At 39.1% G+C, this 15,753-nt stretch overlaps 1 protein-coding gene across 1 annotated transcript in view; it reads left to right on the top strand.

The window, feature by feature from the left end:
• The window catches only part of frem2a (FRAS1 related extracellular matrix 2a), a 78,892-nt gene that overhangs the window by 35,595 nt on the left and 27,544 nt on the right, over positions 1-15,753 (top strand). Inside the window, exon 4 of the mRNA XM_074672772.1 lies at positions 11,586-11,816. Coding sequence (XP_074528873.1) covers positions 11,586-11,816 — 231 coding nt within the window. The remainder of the gene's footprint in view (positions 1-11,585; positions 11,817-15,753) is intronic.

Genomic DNA, 15,753 nt, shown 5'->3' with positions numbered 1-15,753 from the left:
GCAGTAAGTATGACAACAACCTCATCTTTTTTTATCATTTTCGAAGGATCTGTAAATGTTAACCATAGACTGTATATTGGGTGGACAGTGTGGTTCCGCCATTTATCATTGTATAGTTTTGAAGCCAAAATATCCCCGTTACAGGCGCAGCCATTGGTAGCTTTTGTGCAGCCAGAGTCTGAGCAGTAGAGACTGTGAGGGACTCAGGGAGAATCTGAGTGGAGCCAGGTGACAAAAATAATATCTATTTTTTTCTTTCGAGAGTCTAATCACTTTTTGACTCTACCTCAGTAGAAAGAGGACTTGAATACAAGGCAGCCAAATGGTAACTTCAGATCACTACAGCAATCGGATGTGAGAAACATTTCTATGAGGTGTATTCATTTTTTAAAGTTAGACCACAGCCCATCTAGGATGACTGGAGAATCTGATTTTTTTACCTATACTGCAGCCAGCCACCAGGGGGAGCAGTTTTTGTGGCGACCTCACTTCGAGCCAAGCAAGATGACGTCCATTTTTTTTTTTTTACAGTCTATGGTGTTTACTTTACACAAGCATGAATTTAATGTTACATCACAAGTATAAGATTCTAGCTCTACATTCTACTTTCTACATATAACGAGCATGAGATAACACATACCAGTTTGCATTCAGTTTGTTAATAAGAACCTGAAATATTCTCATTTGTTCATTCTTCACAGCCTCATTGACTGCATTTTCCATCTTGTAGGTTTTATATTTAAAATCGAACTCGTCCTGCCATCGTCATGCAGTAATGAAGCACACAACCTGAACCATCTCTTTGTATTTGTACCTATCAGACGATAGTTCACATTATCCTGCCATTTCTCTGCAAAGCTTTGTATGCTTTTCATTTACCTGGAGTGCTGTTTTTGATTCAACATACCAACCACACACAGTCTTTGAAGGTCCGAGCCAAAAGCAGCTGCAACATTTTCTTCCAGCTTCTCTTTTAACCAGATTTATCTCCTATGCTAGAGTGAATTTGTTTGGCCTTGAGCAATTTTAGAACTCCCAAAAAGGATTTTTTTTTAAGCTTGAGGAGAGTAGAAGAGATGGCTGGAAGGTCAGTTTAGTGTCTTGTGCACAAAGTTAACTCTATTTACAAGCACATAGTCGAGTAAAATGTCTAGAGAAGTATTGTTGCATCAAGTGTACCTGTGAAGCAAATCTGTGTCTCTGAATGAATCTTCATGATTTTGTTCCTGTTTGATTTAGAGGCTGTGGCACATCAAGCTGACAGTCATTCAGCAGTCTGTGGCCAGAAGCTTTGGCTGCCAGATTTAACTTTAAGGTTTTTCTCATTGATGTAAGATTTAAATCACTTGCAACTTTATAGCACACACAACAGGTTGTTGGTTGTTGATTGTTTTACAACTGTGTCTAGCATGTGCATCGCAATTTTGATAATGGACAGGAAGCAAAGTGAGATAAAAAATCTGTCTGTGGTCTCATTGAAAAAAAAAAACATTGTTTTAATCATATTAAAATAGGTTTTGTCATATTTTGTCCTGAAGTTTGAGCATTTTTGCTCCTAAAACTCAGCTATTCAGTCATCATTGGCTTAAAGTTACTCATGAATGCCTAATCTTATGGCTTTCAAGCCAAATTAAGCTTTAAAATGTCACATCACTGCAGATTATGGTTGTCTCGCCTGGGTAATTTTAAAACAAGTGAATCATCAGCAAATGTTAAAATAAGCCTGGATGCGAAACCCATGATGAGTTTAAAAACACAGAGTTGGAAAAGAACACATTGCATGCTCTGTGCTGATCCAATTTCAAATCTGTCCAGTTACACCAACTACTTGGCCAGAGTTTTTTAGATAACTCTTTGACCAGCAGATGGAGGAGATTTTATGTTGCAAACAACAACCCAGTATGTTTTTTTGTGCTGATGTCTGAGGGTTTGTGCAGGTTTTAAGGTTAAAAGGATGACGATGTTGTCCCTGAACGCTCCTCTTAGCCCTGACTTTGTCATGCTTCAGCTCATTCGCTGGGGGACAGGCAGCAGCCGTAAGCAGCTTTTGCTCTCTTCCACCTCTCATCATTATTCTGATCCTTGTTAATCGCTGGGTCAGGTGTTGTCATCACAGTGAAACAGTTTATGAAAGCTTTAAGACTTATCTACCTGTGTGTATGTGTGTGCCCCTGTGTGTGTAAAAGTGTGTGTGTGTGTGTGTGTGTGTGTGTGTGTGTGCGCTTGAGTGTGATTCCTCTCTGGAAGCTTTTGAGTGGATCTCTCGGGCACACATGAAAGCTTGCGTTCTGACTCTCATCTCTTTGCACAGTTGGTGTGTGAGCACCTGATTATCTCTGACCACCAGCATGACACACACACACACACACACACACACACACACACACACACACACACACACACACACACACACACACACACACACACACACACACACACACACACATACACACACACACACACTTTCAAGTCCTCTTTTGAGTGAATGCCAAACATGGTATGTTAAATGCATACATATGAAGGTTGAAATAGGTACAACATGGAAGTATTAGGTAGCTTTATGCAAGGAGTGGGGTTTTAGGAAGATCAAAGAGAAACATTTGCACCCTAAAGAATTGTATCGCACTCAAAAAAGACAAAAGCTGAACATCTCAAGCTATTACATCTGTACAGGTGTGCCATATGAGTCTGAGATGAGTCTGCGAGTCTGTGGATCTATAAGTCCAGTATGACTCTGTTCAGGCACTGATGATGAAATAGGGTCTACTTTAGAGCAACACGGATTGAAAAACAGAAACTGATCAAAGACTAATAACTTTCATAGATTTCAATTTGCTGGGCCGGTGCACAGAAGAATGGAGCGAATGAACCAATAATAAGTGTGGCCATACACTCAAGGTGGACGAAAAGCAACAACAATACACTATGGAGTGCAATCGAATCTAACAATGCCACAACAGCAGTGATGACTTTGAGTGATGTTAAAGGATAGATGAAGTCGTTTAGAGGATTTGGTTTGCATCGCCGTGAGGACATATATCTCATCTCTCTCTTTATCTCAGAAGAAGATAAGCTACAAAGATAACCCTCAACAAAACTCTTAATATCCCTCACAAACAGATAATATGATATCATGTATCTTTGGAAAAAAAGTCACCATGTACTAAATATCTTGATGCCCTGCCGGAATCACAGAGGACTTTTTCACCTCTTGTTTGTTTTGAGGGTTTTAATGTCCTCGCTGAAGTCCGAGTTACAGCTTGTTTGTTACATCTCATCAGTGTGGTGCAAAGTCATCCTGAACATGAGCCAGCTTAGAGTTCATTTAAAAAACAAAATTGTTTATGTTCATTTTGAAGTTGCATGTGAATTCTTCCTCATTAAGCCTTCTATGCTTCAATCCTGAGCCGAGATCCCAGTTAAAAAAAAAATTCAGCTTTGAGAACTGAGAAACTCACATTTGAATATGGTGGTGAATATTCAGAGTTATTAATTCATTGTTAGTCGTGCTGTTAGTTGTTTGATTCAAAATGTACCACACAACTAACAGCATTGTTTTACTGATATATGCTCTTTCTATGTATAGAGGGTGTGTTTGAGAGGGCTAATAGAGGCTACGCACTGGTGGCTGGTGCTTTATAAATCAATGAATACAAGGAACAGAGATTTAGTCAAAAGACATTAATTGGCAAAACATCTGGAGTCATGTAAGGGAAAGAGGATTCAAGAAAGTAAATGGAAAAAAAAACCTTGAACCCCACATAATCTTAGTATTCCTGGCTGACGTAGACTATTCATGCAGAAAGATGGATTTAAGGATTACATTAGATTGGACAGGAAGCGTAAAAGGGATGGACAAGCAGCAGGAAAGGCACCCAGTGGTGTTGGCAGAGGTTTGCTGCCATTGCAAAGGTTAGCTAATGAAAGATGCTGTGGTGCGATACCATGCAGGTGGAGAGCTGTTATCCATGTCCATCACAACAGGAAGTACAGGTAGAGAGGATCAGAGAAGCAGGAACACAGAGATAAGATCAAGGTTCAAAGACGCCCCCACAGAGCAGAGCTTCGGCTGAACGGGGCTAGAATATGAGGGGATCACGCTGGATGCTCCACTACTGTTTCTAAGAATTACACCTCACCTACTCACGCAACCCAAGCACACCCACGGTACCAACCTTTAGTTTTTTCTTCATGGATGTGTGCCCTCTTCATCCTGCTGTGTCTTTTTCTAATTGAGTTCTGTCACTCTTCCCCGACCTCTATGTGTGACATGGTCCACTTAACCCTTACCATCTTCTCTTTCTTGATCTGTCTATGTTATCTTATCATGGAGAGCATTTCCCTCTAATCTGTTCTTCCTGCAGTGGCCAGCAAGGTCCAATGCACTGTGGTGGTTCAAAAGTTCCTGTTTGGTGGTAGAAGCTGTAAATTCAGAAATAATGTGGATCTAAAAACACACAGAAAAGTCACAAATAAGTACAAGAACAGAATCTCATTTTAAAATATGGAAAAGTGCTGCAGGAAACATAAAGAACATGATAAACAATACCATGAGAAAATGATGATGCCCACACCCAGAAGAGAAATACCGTTCATCCAATCACAGCAGTTGAAGTTCTTCAAGCCTGTAGAGGGCGCTTAGTGCAGTAGCTTTATATCTGACAAGATAGGGTTTAAAAGTGAAAGATAAAGGGAGCTTCTTAATTCAATAATTGGTCTCCACACACCCTCCACTTGCATAGTTTCCCCACGTCTTAGACTCTTTTTTTAGAGAAGTCGAGACAGCAGAGGAAGAGACACAAGGACAGAGGGGGCATACAAGCAAAATGAGAAATCCTCCTTCTTTAGCATCAGACTGAAGTGACATATCGATGATTGGGTGCACAGCTGTATCACATCATCAGGTGCAAAGATCCAGTTAACCCGTCATGGAAAAAAAAAATGTACAAACTTCTTCAATTCACGTGCAGGTTGATATCCTAATCATATAAAATTCTCAGAGAGAAATCTTTGATGACAGAGATGTGTAAATTGCTATACCTGGCAGGTCATTGGTGGCATTAGCTCAACCATTTATTACTTTGACATTTTGCTTAAATGTGATTATGTTACTGACTTGGTCAAAAGACTTCAGCAGATGATCCACTAATATGTCTTCACTCTTGAGCTCCTCTCTCCTTGATCCTGGTCTCCTCCAGGTGCGTTTAAGGAATTTGAAAATCCTTCATCAGGGGAGGGAAACGACATCCAGGTCAGTCGAGGAGAGAGGAACCAAGGATGTAAAAATGGGAAATGAGAAGCAGCTCAAAGATCTGGATGTGTCATCCTATTGGTTTGAAAGGTTTCCTAATTGAGTAAAAACACCTGAAAGTTTTGACCTTGTGTTAATCCTACCTTCAATAATCAATCAATTGGTTATGAAGTCATTACTTTCATATTATGTAAATGCTTGTGATAGAAGTTTAACCACTGCCACCACAGAGTATGATTTGCTCTCTTTTAATGACCTTAATGATGCTTACAGAAACGTGATCGTTTGCCCTTCATAATTAAAATAAATCATTTAAAAATTCCTCTCTGTCAGTGAAGAGTGCTTCAAACAGTACTGATGATCTGATAGTATCAGCCAATGTAGACCACAAAACATACCAGATGAAATAAAATAAGATGAAATAGGCTAATATAAATTTGTAGCAAAAAGCACTTACACAACAAAACAGGACCCTATCTCACTACATCAACACAGATAAATAAGGAATAGAAAATCATTCAAAAGTTGTATCAAGCTCACAGTTATTAGCGGATCTTTGGACTTTCACAGCAGCTGGAGGCTGTATGGATTCTGTAATAACCTCAACGATGTCACATTTATCCATGTGGTTCATGCTGCTCTGCGCTTTTTTGGTCCGTGTCTAAGAGATTGTGGCTCTTAAGCAGCAGAGTCATTGTGAAATAGTGACATCCATTTATTGAAAGTGGGAAAAGACAGAGAGTGTAAATTCTTTATTTGGGCCATCCAGCCAAACCCAAGGTAACAAATTCAGTGATGTTACCTTATTAACTAGCTACCACACAAACCCCGAATAACTAAATCTTTTTCTAAAGCACTTCTTTTGTAATGATGAATTTTTCTGTTGTATTTTTTTAGATTTGTATGTTTTCAACTCTGCACAATTTTTGGAATGCATATTATTTTTCTTTTTGTCATATTTGAGGTTGTTTCATTTTTAAATTTGAAGCTACTTTCTCCCACAAAATCCTCTCAGCAGCTTCAGCACATTTACTCATGAAGCCTCCATATTTTCCCATTTCTATACTTTCATCAAAGGCCCCTCCCTTTTGTCTTCCTGCCCTCTTGCTGACTTATAACCCTGAGTGTGTGCTATATAGGCCATGCCTTATATTTTCCTCCCCCTCCTCTTTATTATGTTTCCTCTCTACCTTCCTCTTTCTTCTCTGTTTTGCTCCAGTGAAACCTTGTTCTGTTTGTTCCAATTCTTGTCTTCTGTTTTCCAACTTCCTCTCATAAGTTCCTCCTCTCCACATATTTCCCTTTCCTCCCCCTTTCCCTCCTTTTTTATCTTCTTTGCTGTAATGTGACAAACCCCATGAGGAAACTAGATAGAACTGAATTCTTCTTTTTTACTTCTTGCATAACTCTTATTCCTTGAAGACTCTTTTTCGTTCTGCCTTTCGACACTGTCCTTTTGCTGGACTGTCCTCGCTGTGTAAGATAAATTGAAGGTAGTTAACAAGGTGTCGCATTCGCCAGGTTAATCATCTCCTTTGGGATCTTTATCTACCTCATTATTGTGTCCATGCAGGGTGGATGGAGAGATAATGTAATTTCACCAGGAGAAAATAGAACCAGTTGCCCCCTGAACCTTTTTCTCAACATATTTCTACCTCTGCTACTTTAGTGTGAATGACTTTTATGTGTATAAGAATAAAATTGGCTGCAATCGTGAAGTTTATGAAGAGGTGTATACTTTACTGCCAGACAAACACAGCTTATTGCAGCATTTGCTCTCCAGTTGGAGATAAACTACATAACAGAACAAAAGAAGAGAAAGTTTGCAGCTATAAACAGAACTTTCGTGTCTTTGTGAGCAGCCGTATCTTTGTGTGTGTGTTTGCGTGTGTTGGTGTGTGTGTGTGTTATGAAGACATAAACAGAAGGGCCTATAGCTCTGAGCAGCAGAGATCTGAAGCCCTCTGTTGGGTATATCTCCACCTGCTGGGAAGGAACCGTGATCCGACCCGAGGCGAGGCGTGTCACCTCCCTCCAGGGAGTCCGCCAATGAGGCTCCACCCTTTTAAGATCAACACTTCCTGTCTGCTGAAGAATTTTTTCTGTGCGCACATGTGTTGTTTGATGTGGGTTGACTGATCATCAGGAAGGAAAAGATGAGAAAGATACGATCGATATGAATCCTCTTTTTTTTTCTAGGCTTCGTTTTATTACACAAACTTGTCTTTTCCAACCAATTTCACCTGTAACTCTGTGTTTAGTTTACACTGTGTTTTTATTAGTGGTTGAAACAACTTATCTCATGTAGCTTTTAAAATCAGTAACAAGGCAATTACAGGAAAGCGGTCCATACATGTTCTGGGTTTAGATGACTCAGTAAAACATAAACCTATAAATGCACACATTTATCATGAATTCGATTACAGAAGACAACCAACCATTACTTCAGCATTTCTTTGTGCAGTCATCTCTTTTTAGAGAACTTGTATGTGATTACGGTGTCTGTTGGTGAGAGAGAAGATTTTGGATGTTGGAAGTATTTTAGTTTCCATTTTTAGTCTAAAATGTGAACATGAAGGTGTTTTCAGCTGTCATTGGCTGTTTGAAGAAGCAGAAAGCCTTGAGTGCAATACAATTCCTTTTTTCTTTTGATTAAGGTTTACATCTTGTCAGTGTTTTAGACGGACAGCTGTAAGCGTGTCCAGTTAAGTATCTGAGGGCAAGTTTGTCTCTTAAATTCAACTCAGTCTTTGCTTTTTGACAAGTTTCTGGTTGGGGAAATTGCTCCAAGAGTAAACCATAAGATGATACTCCAAGAAATGCTTCATTACTTTTTTAGTTTTTAGATAGATAATAGATTTAAGCACTATTTATTTATTTATTCATTCATTTCATTCATTTCATTCATTCATTCATTTCATTCATTCATTCATTCATTCATTCATTCATTCATTCATTCATTCATTCATTCATTCATTCATTTTATTTATTCATTTATTTATTATTTATTTATTTATTTTAGTGTGAAAACAATCTTCACTTCATCTTTTTTTTTTTTTTTTGTACATGATCATTGTGAGCTAAAATTCTGATATCATGACAGCTTTGGTATCATGAGGGCTCTGGTTTGCCTCAGTGGTTTTATCACACACCTCTCCACCTTAAGATAGCCTTAGACCTCAAAGCACATGTTACTTTCCTCCACACAATTTTCCACTCTCTTCCCAGTTTACTTCTTTATCTACCACCCTTTCTTGAAAATAAAACTTTAACCTCTCCAAATGTGAAACAGATTTGCCAAAATGTTTTCCATTTTATTTTGGTTTTAGGGTCATGTGATGATCAAAACTTGAGTTTTTGTCCACTGATGCAGGGTTCTACCCTCTGACAATACTAGTGTTACATCTATGTGATAAAATATTGTAATTTAATGATGAAGTGCTTTTGATTAATTTATAACTTCTTGTACCAACCAGCCTTGTATAGCCCCTGTCTGAGAACACTTGACCCAGGTCAAGCTGACAGGACCACTCAGCAAATGAACCAAGAGTTGTCCTGAACTTCCATTAGAGTGTCATAGGTTTCCCAGAAAGACTTTCAGCAGCCCCCAGAGAGGCAGATATTTCTGTGCTGTATTAGTGCTGCTGTATTGAGAAATAGCAGCCTTACAATCTTTGACTGTGGAGAAATGAAGAGAGAGCTAAAAGATGACAGTGTGGGGTTGTCGACAGAATAAAATGAATGAGTCTGTTGTATTACATATGCTGATGTCTTAAGGTCAGGTTAAGGTTTCACATTTTGCATCATCTCTGAGGTAGGATTAAATAAGTTAGCTGAGTGGTGAGCTGTGGTTCCTCATCTAACAAAACACTGAGACCGAACCAAAGTAAATATTTGAGGGATATTTAGTTTTATCTGGAAAAGTTACCCCAAATCAACCATAAAACACAGAAAATTACATTTACTCTGTGATACATTCAGCAAGTTGTCTTTACAAATCAAAAACAGTGAAAAAGTATCCCGAAATGTCAGCCTGCATAACAAAATGATTCATAAAAACCTTCAGTCTTGTATTTGGGTCTGTTGTACAGTTGTACAATAAGACTGGAGCCCAGATAAGGGGAAAAATTAGATTTCGAGAATAATGCTCCCATGTTTCATGACTAAAATCACGATTTCAAGAGCCAAGAGTTGCAAGAGAAAAAAGGTGTAATTTTTACAAGAATAATCCATGAATAAAGAAGGAGACACAATACTATGAATAATAAAGTTATGAGAGAAAAAACCCCAAAATAATCAGAAATTTGTCATATTCTTAAGAGATTAAAGTTGCAAATAAGGCCGAGTATTGACACTTATCAGCATTAATTCAGATTCAAAAGGCCCTGGTTTGATTCAGTTTGATCCGATTCAACTTAGTTGGATGTTGGTTATTTTTGATAATAACTCAGTTGTAACAAAAGTTTTGTTTTTTATATGAAAGAAAAATAATGCTTAAAAATTAAACAAACATATTATTCAAAATATTATGGTCTACAGTTAATACAACCCCACCACAGTAGTATGGACGTTCGCTGTAAATTACATTAGGCAAGACAAGGCAAGGCAAGTTTGTTTATATAGCACATTTCAACCAGGCAATTCAAAGTGTTTTATAGACAGAACAAATCAAAAGAAAACAATTAAAATTCAATTAAAAGGCAGATTGAAATTAATAAGATAAAATAAAACAAAATAAGATTAAAAAACCTAAAACAGATTTTAAAACAGATTTTAAGATAATAGTCGCAGTGCAAAGTTGCAAAATTGCTATAGTTATTTAAATGAATTGTTAAAATGCTCTAACAAGGACCAACACACTACTATTAAAATGGTGAGACTGCACCTAATTTCTTCCCTTAAACACATACTAATCCACTTATGAATCAGGATTTTATAGAAAGATATCTCAACATTAAATTAATGGATTAGAATTGGACAATCCATTTTTTAAAATATAGTCACATACTGGTGAACATAGTTTTGTCTTTATTAGAGAGAAGACTTAATTACAGACTATGGTTAATCTATATGTAAAATTACATATAGAGGGTGTCAGAGGAACAGCCAGCCTGCATTTAAATTAGAGATCATCTTGTGAAGTCAGCTGAGGACAAACAGCAGAAAAGCACACAGGCTGCATATTACTCTGCTTCCCTTTAAATAAGACCTAGTTTTAGAGTCCTGATACTTAGAACAATATGGTTCTTCAGGTTTCAGTTATTTGTGAAACCTATACTAAAGTATATCTTTGTAAGATGCACCAAGATGCTCAATTTAGTGCAGGCGACTGGCAGCTTTTCTGAATGTAGGCTAACAGCAGCCCCAGATTTCTTATTCTTGTAAAATTACAAATTTATTCTCTTTAATTTCCACTGTTATTCTCAAATTCTCAAATCTTTTGCTTCTGCAGCATGGCTCTGCTTCTGTGTGGTGGTAAAAGAATACAATAACAAAAAGATCCTAACTGAATGAATGCACCATGAATTTCCAGCTTCGATTTTTGCATACAATACCCCCTCTCAGGTCCCTCTATGATCTAATGTATCCAGTCTCATCTGCATGTATTTTTCATAATCTTGTTTGTGCGGGCTTTTGGCTGTCGGAGAGAAGGTAACAAATCCTTTGTATTTGCAGGCACATGCATCATCAGCCTGACTCTGCTCACCTTGTTCTCAGGAGGAACTCTGAATGTAGACAAAGAAAACAAACAGCCTTTCTCTGAGTGTAATACATCTTTGTGCGGCTTCTGCCACCTGGATTTCCTTGATGTGCATTTGATGCGAAACACAGCAGTGCCAGTAAGCTCTCCTACTTTGAGGAAGGCGTATGCAGCAGCATGAAAGTTACACGGATCTTAGTGAGAAGGATTCACATAAAAGAGCTGTTATTAATGAAATAAGAGACATTTAGGTAGAAAAGGGAGGTGACTTGCATATGCATACCTGGTCTTCAGGAAATAATCACAGTGGCTAATCCATCTCAGCAAAGTTCAATCTGCTTATTTAAATGCTTCAGTCACAATTTCATTTCACACATTCCTGAGGCTCTGCAAGTGATCAGTGAAAAAAATAGGCGCAGCGCTCTTTTTCTCACCACTTTCCGCGCAACATTAAAGGGTGTGAATATCTAATCTGTTTTTCATCTGCTTCTCTCTCCTGTCTGTCACCCCTTTATGGTCGCTTTCTTTGTTTTGTTTTTTTTTAATTCCTGACTGTCTCCTCATCTGGCCTGCCCTTCTTTCCTTTTTATTATTCTCTTTTTGTAAACGTCTGTCACTTTCTGTGTCTTCCAGGAATTGGCACACAGGATGGCAGTGCAAAGAAGGACGAGGATTTCAAGGGAAAGTCTCAGAGGCAGGTCCAGTTCAACCCAGGGCAGAGCACAGCCACGTGGAGAGTTCGAATCCTTACAGACGGGAAGTATGAGCAGGCTGAAACCTTCCAGATCTTGCTTTCTGAGCCGGTGATGGGAGTGATGGAGTTCCCTGTTGCAGCGACAGTTGAGATCCTGGACCCTAATGATGGTCAGTGCTGCACATTCAGTCATTTCATGTTGTACTGAACACACATGGAGAAATGTAAGGATTTAACTGTTGAATATTCATTATCTTAATTTTGATACGAGGGGTAGATATTTAGTACAGGCATCAAGAGTCTTGGAGTCTTAAGTTTTCTCTGGGGCTGTAAAAAAAATGGGTACAGTGTTTGTGGCATTGACTTTTAGTTTGTGAGAAGTTATAGGATGCCCAACAATGACAGTAACTCATAACCCATTGTTCTTTTCTCAGTTTTCCTGACCTGTTTTGTCAGTAGTTAAGATGCTGCAAAAAGATAAAACAACTGCATTGACAACAAATGAACTCCAATTACATAAATGATGTAAAACAAAGAAATGCAAAAAAAAAAAAAAAGTAAAATTTGTAGAACAAATGTAAAAGTAAACATGCTTCAGGCTTAAAAACAGATGAGCCGAGGGCGGATGGGGGGCAGCATGTTGCCTCATTTGAAGTGTGTCTCTGCTTTTGCATTTGCTTTTGACATGTACATGTGTGTTTTCGAAGAGTCATCGCTCCTGAATTAGCAGCTAGCTTCTCTCGACGTAGGTTGTTCAACTGTTGCAGATCATTTGTTCTTGTTAGCCCCCATGATCTTGTAGATGAATTATTAATATTTTCAGCTTCTAGACGATTATGCCATATAATAAATACACCTTCCCAGCATCTTTAAAGAAGTTAATAATAACCAGAATTGATATCGAGTGGTAGCAGACTATGTATGAAATTGTAGAGTCTCTTATGAGGCTGCCACTGAAGAGGGCACTGTAGCACACCAACCGACAGGGCAGTTTATAGAATAGAATAGAATAGAATAGAATAGAATAGAATAGAATAGAATAGAATAGCAAATACTTTATTTATCCCCAAGGGGAAATTCAGGAGGAGTCACAGCAGCAATCAAGAAAACAAAAGTAAGAAAGTGTATAGAGAGTGCAAAAAGGTCCATAAGAAAACAGATTATGACAGCTTGTCCATCATTCTCCAGTTCAGCCAGCCTCCACCTCCACAGGGTCTAGGACTGAGCTTCTTCAGTCATGCTCCATCTCTGTCTCCTGGATCCTGTCTGCTCACAGCAGGTGAAGCTCTTCCAATGTGGGGATAGTGTTAGCTCCGTTAGCCATGTCTGTGAATAGCACGATGCTACTCTGCCTTCTGGTATTCCCTCTGTTGCTGGGTTAGCACGGCTAGCTCTTCCATCTTATTGTAGATAGATGTGTTCCCAATAACGATGGATGGAAGGACAGGTCGATGTGGTCACTTCTTAGCTCACACCTGAGAACCAGCTTGTCATTCTCACCTCCTTCTCCTCAGCTTGTGGGAAAACATCAGGCCTTGAACCAGTTAGTATCGACATGCTGCTAACAGCTAATTTCACATGTAAACAATACAGCCATGGTTTCATGGAGGATCTCCTGACAAACACAGGAGCAAAAAAAGTAAAAAATATCTATGAAGATGAAACCAGCTTGATCTCCACGACCAACAAATGAGCCATACAAAGTAATGACCTACTCCAAATACAAAGACAATTGGGCCATGTTGGGGGAGCAACTGCCCCTGCCACTGGTATGTACTGTATATACATGTATTTACCATTAAGGTGAATGGAATGCATATGGGGAGAACATTTAAATAAGGAAAGGCAGCTAAATGAGGTTGAGATGAGTAATTATTATGACACATGATGTGGTAATTATGTGTTGTCAGGGAGTCTTTGACGCTCAGTCTCGAAGGGGGATTTTGGAGATATATCTCGCTGAGCCACAAGATATATTCCCCCAACTGAAGATGTGTGACTGTGTAATTGGATAGATTTGTCAGGTTGAAAGGGACACCTGATAACTCGATAGACACCCGTAGAAAGTGACACGCAGAAACTGTGAGCTAGCAGAAGAATGCAGAGTGGTACAAGAAATCAGCCACAGGCCCTGACTGTAAAAGAAAGTGAAACTTCTATTATACCAAATACAGAGGTGTTTGCTTTGCTCAGCCCAACACGCGACTGTGACAACAGCAACAGTGACACTGATGATGCTCACCGCACAAAGTCCCACCTGCCACTCAAGTATTCATGTGGCAAGGTAAAAAAGAAATGCAAAAGTGTTTGCTGCATTTCACATTTGCTGTGTGAAGCACCAGTCAGCCCTTATACACACACACACACACTCATACAAAGAATTGTCAGTATTAAGGATACTCAACAGTATATTGAGTCATGTTAAATGTGTCTTCTGGCATTAAGGAAGGATCCGCTTTTGACTTGACAGCCAGGAAAGGTTTGAGGATAATTTTGTTGCGTTTGCATCAGGAGTGCTGAAAAGAGTGCTTACTTCTTTAAAAGTAATTACATGAAAGAAGAAAGAAGTGTTTTTATTTGTCTATTTTCAAGGCTGTTGAGGGATCAAATTAAGCCCTCAGGCCTCTGAACTATTGATATTGATGTTAAATGGTAAATATTAGTCAAACTCTCATTATCCAGAACAAAAAGTGTCTTTCACACAAACAGAAGTCTTTCAGTCTTTGTCTATAAACAGTTTTTAATCTGTCATCCTCCTTCTCCTCATTCTTTCTGTCATTGCCTGAAAACTGAAATGTTAATGGATTATTGAGTAGTGCGCCAAACTGTTCGCTCTGCTCCATCAACGCTTGATTTACTCTTCTGCAGCTTTTAAATCCATTTTCCCTTCATATGCATTATCACCCTCCTCGGTTTAACTTTTAATAATTATAGACGTGCTGCAAAGATGGAAAAACTGAAGCTTCAATTACAGTGACACACAGCAGCCGCTCTCATCACTCTCTGTCTCCTCTCTCAGTCTCTTTCACTACGTTGTGAACATCCTCCCTCCCCAATCTATCCTCCCCTGTGGGTTAATTACTGCGTGTGTGGAGGACAGGGGCTGTTTTGTTTTCTGTCATCTCCTGGGGATTGTCTAACGTGACAGAGATATGTCACTCTCAGCTATAATGGGCCAGCGAAGCCTCAGCTACGCCTGTTGCATTAGCTGTACTCCAGCTTCTGTGTGTAATGATGAAAACTGGCTGTGTCTGGTCTTCTTCTTTAGCCTGGAGATTCCTTCCCCCATGAGGATGTGTCAGCTAGGCTAATAGCTTTAGAGGAGGGGCAGGGATCACTAAGCTTTAACCAGAAGCCAAATTAAGGCCAAAGTAATAAGCAGAGTTGGTCCTGACGGCGTGAAGTCTGGGTTTGTCTGTTTTAGTGCTTGGGGCTTGTCTTTATTGTTGTTTTTGTTTGTTTTAGCAGTAAGAAAGCATGCACCCTGCCACCCTTCTGTGTTAGCATGTCGCTGCTCTGATTGATAACAAGGAGTTAGCTTGTCCTGTGGCACTTTCTGCCTGTGGTTTACCCCCTGTTAGTGCTGCAGTAGACACAAACTCGGTTTAATTACAGAGTCTGATAGCTTAGCTCTTCTGCTGCAAACTTCATGACATTCTTTTATATAGAATCCATGCACAGTGCTGACTGAAGATGAAGGTGACAGACTGCTGTTTGGCTGTTTGCTGCCAGCAGTACCAGCCTCTCACGTTTTTAGTGATGTCTCTCTTTGTTCCTCTGCAGCAAGGAAGCTATACGTCAGTAGAGCTGTTACTCGACTACATTTGGCACCAAGGCTGCTCTCCTCAGTGATGAAGAACTGGTGTTTGTCTGTGGCATCTCATAGCCAGATGCTTGCACATCCCTGTGTTATTCTAAGTCTCCATTAGGATGTAAAAACCTTTTAACTAATACATGAAGCTATAAACAAGGGGCTTTGTTGTTGCCATTGAAATAAATTTACATTTTATTGTTCAGGGTTTAGTTAGATTAACTGCAACTCTATGAATCTGCATTGTTTTAAATTTATTCTCAAATGTTATGCCTTAAGCTGATGGCTAGAGCCAG

This window comes from Halichoeres trimaculatus, unplaced genomic scaffold (genome assembly GCF_033239565.1).
Source record: "Halichoeres trimaculatus isolate MK-OKI-2021-1 unplaced genomic scaffold, fHalTri1.1 fHalTri1_scaffold_6, whole genome shotgun sequence".
NCBI classification, from domain to species: Eukaryota; Metazoa; Chordata; class Actinopteri; order Labriformes; family Labridae; genus Halichoeres; species Halichoeres trimaculatus.
The sequence above is the reverse complement of the archived record's forward strand: the minus strand, read 5'-3'. Positions and strand labels throughout refer to the sequence as shown.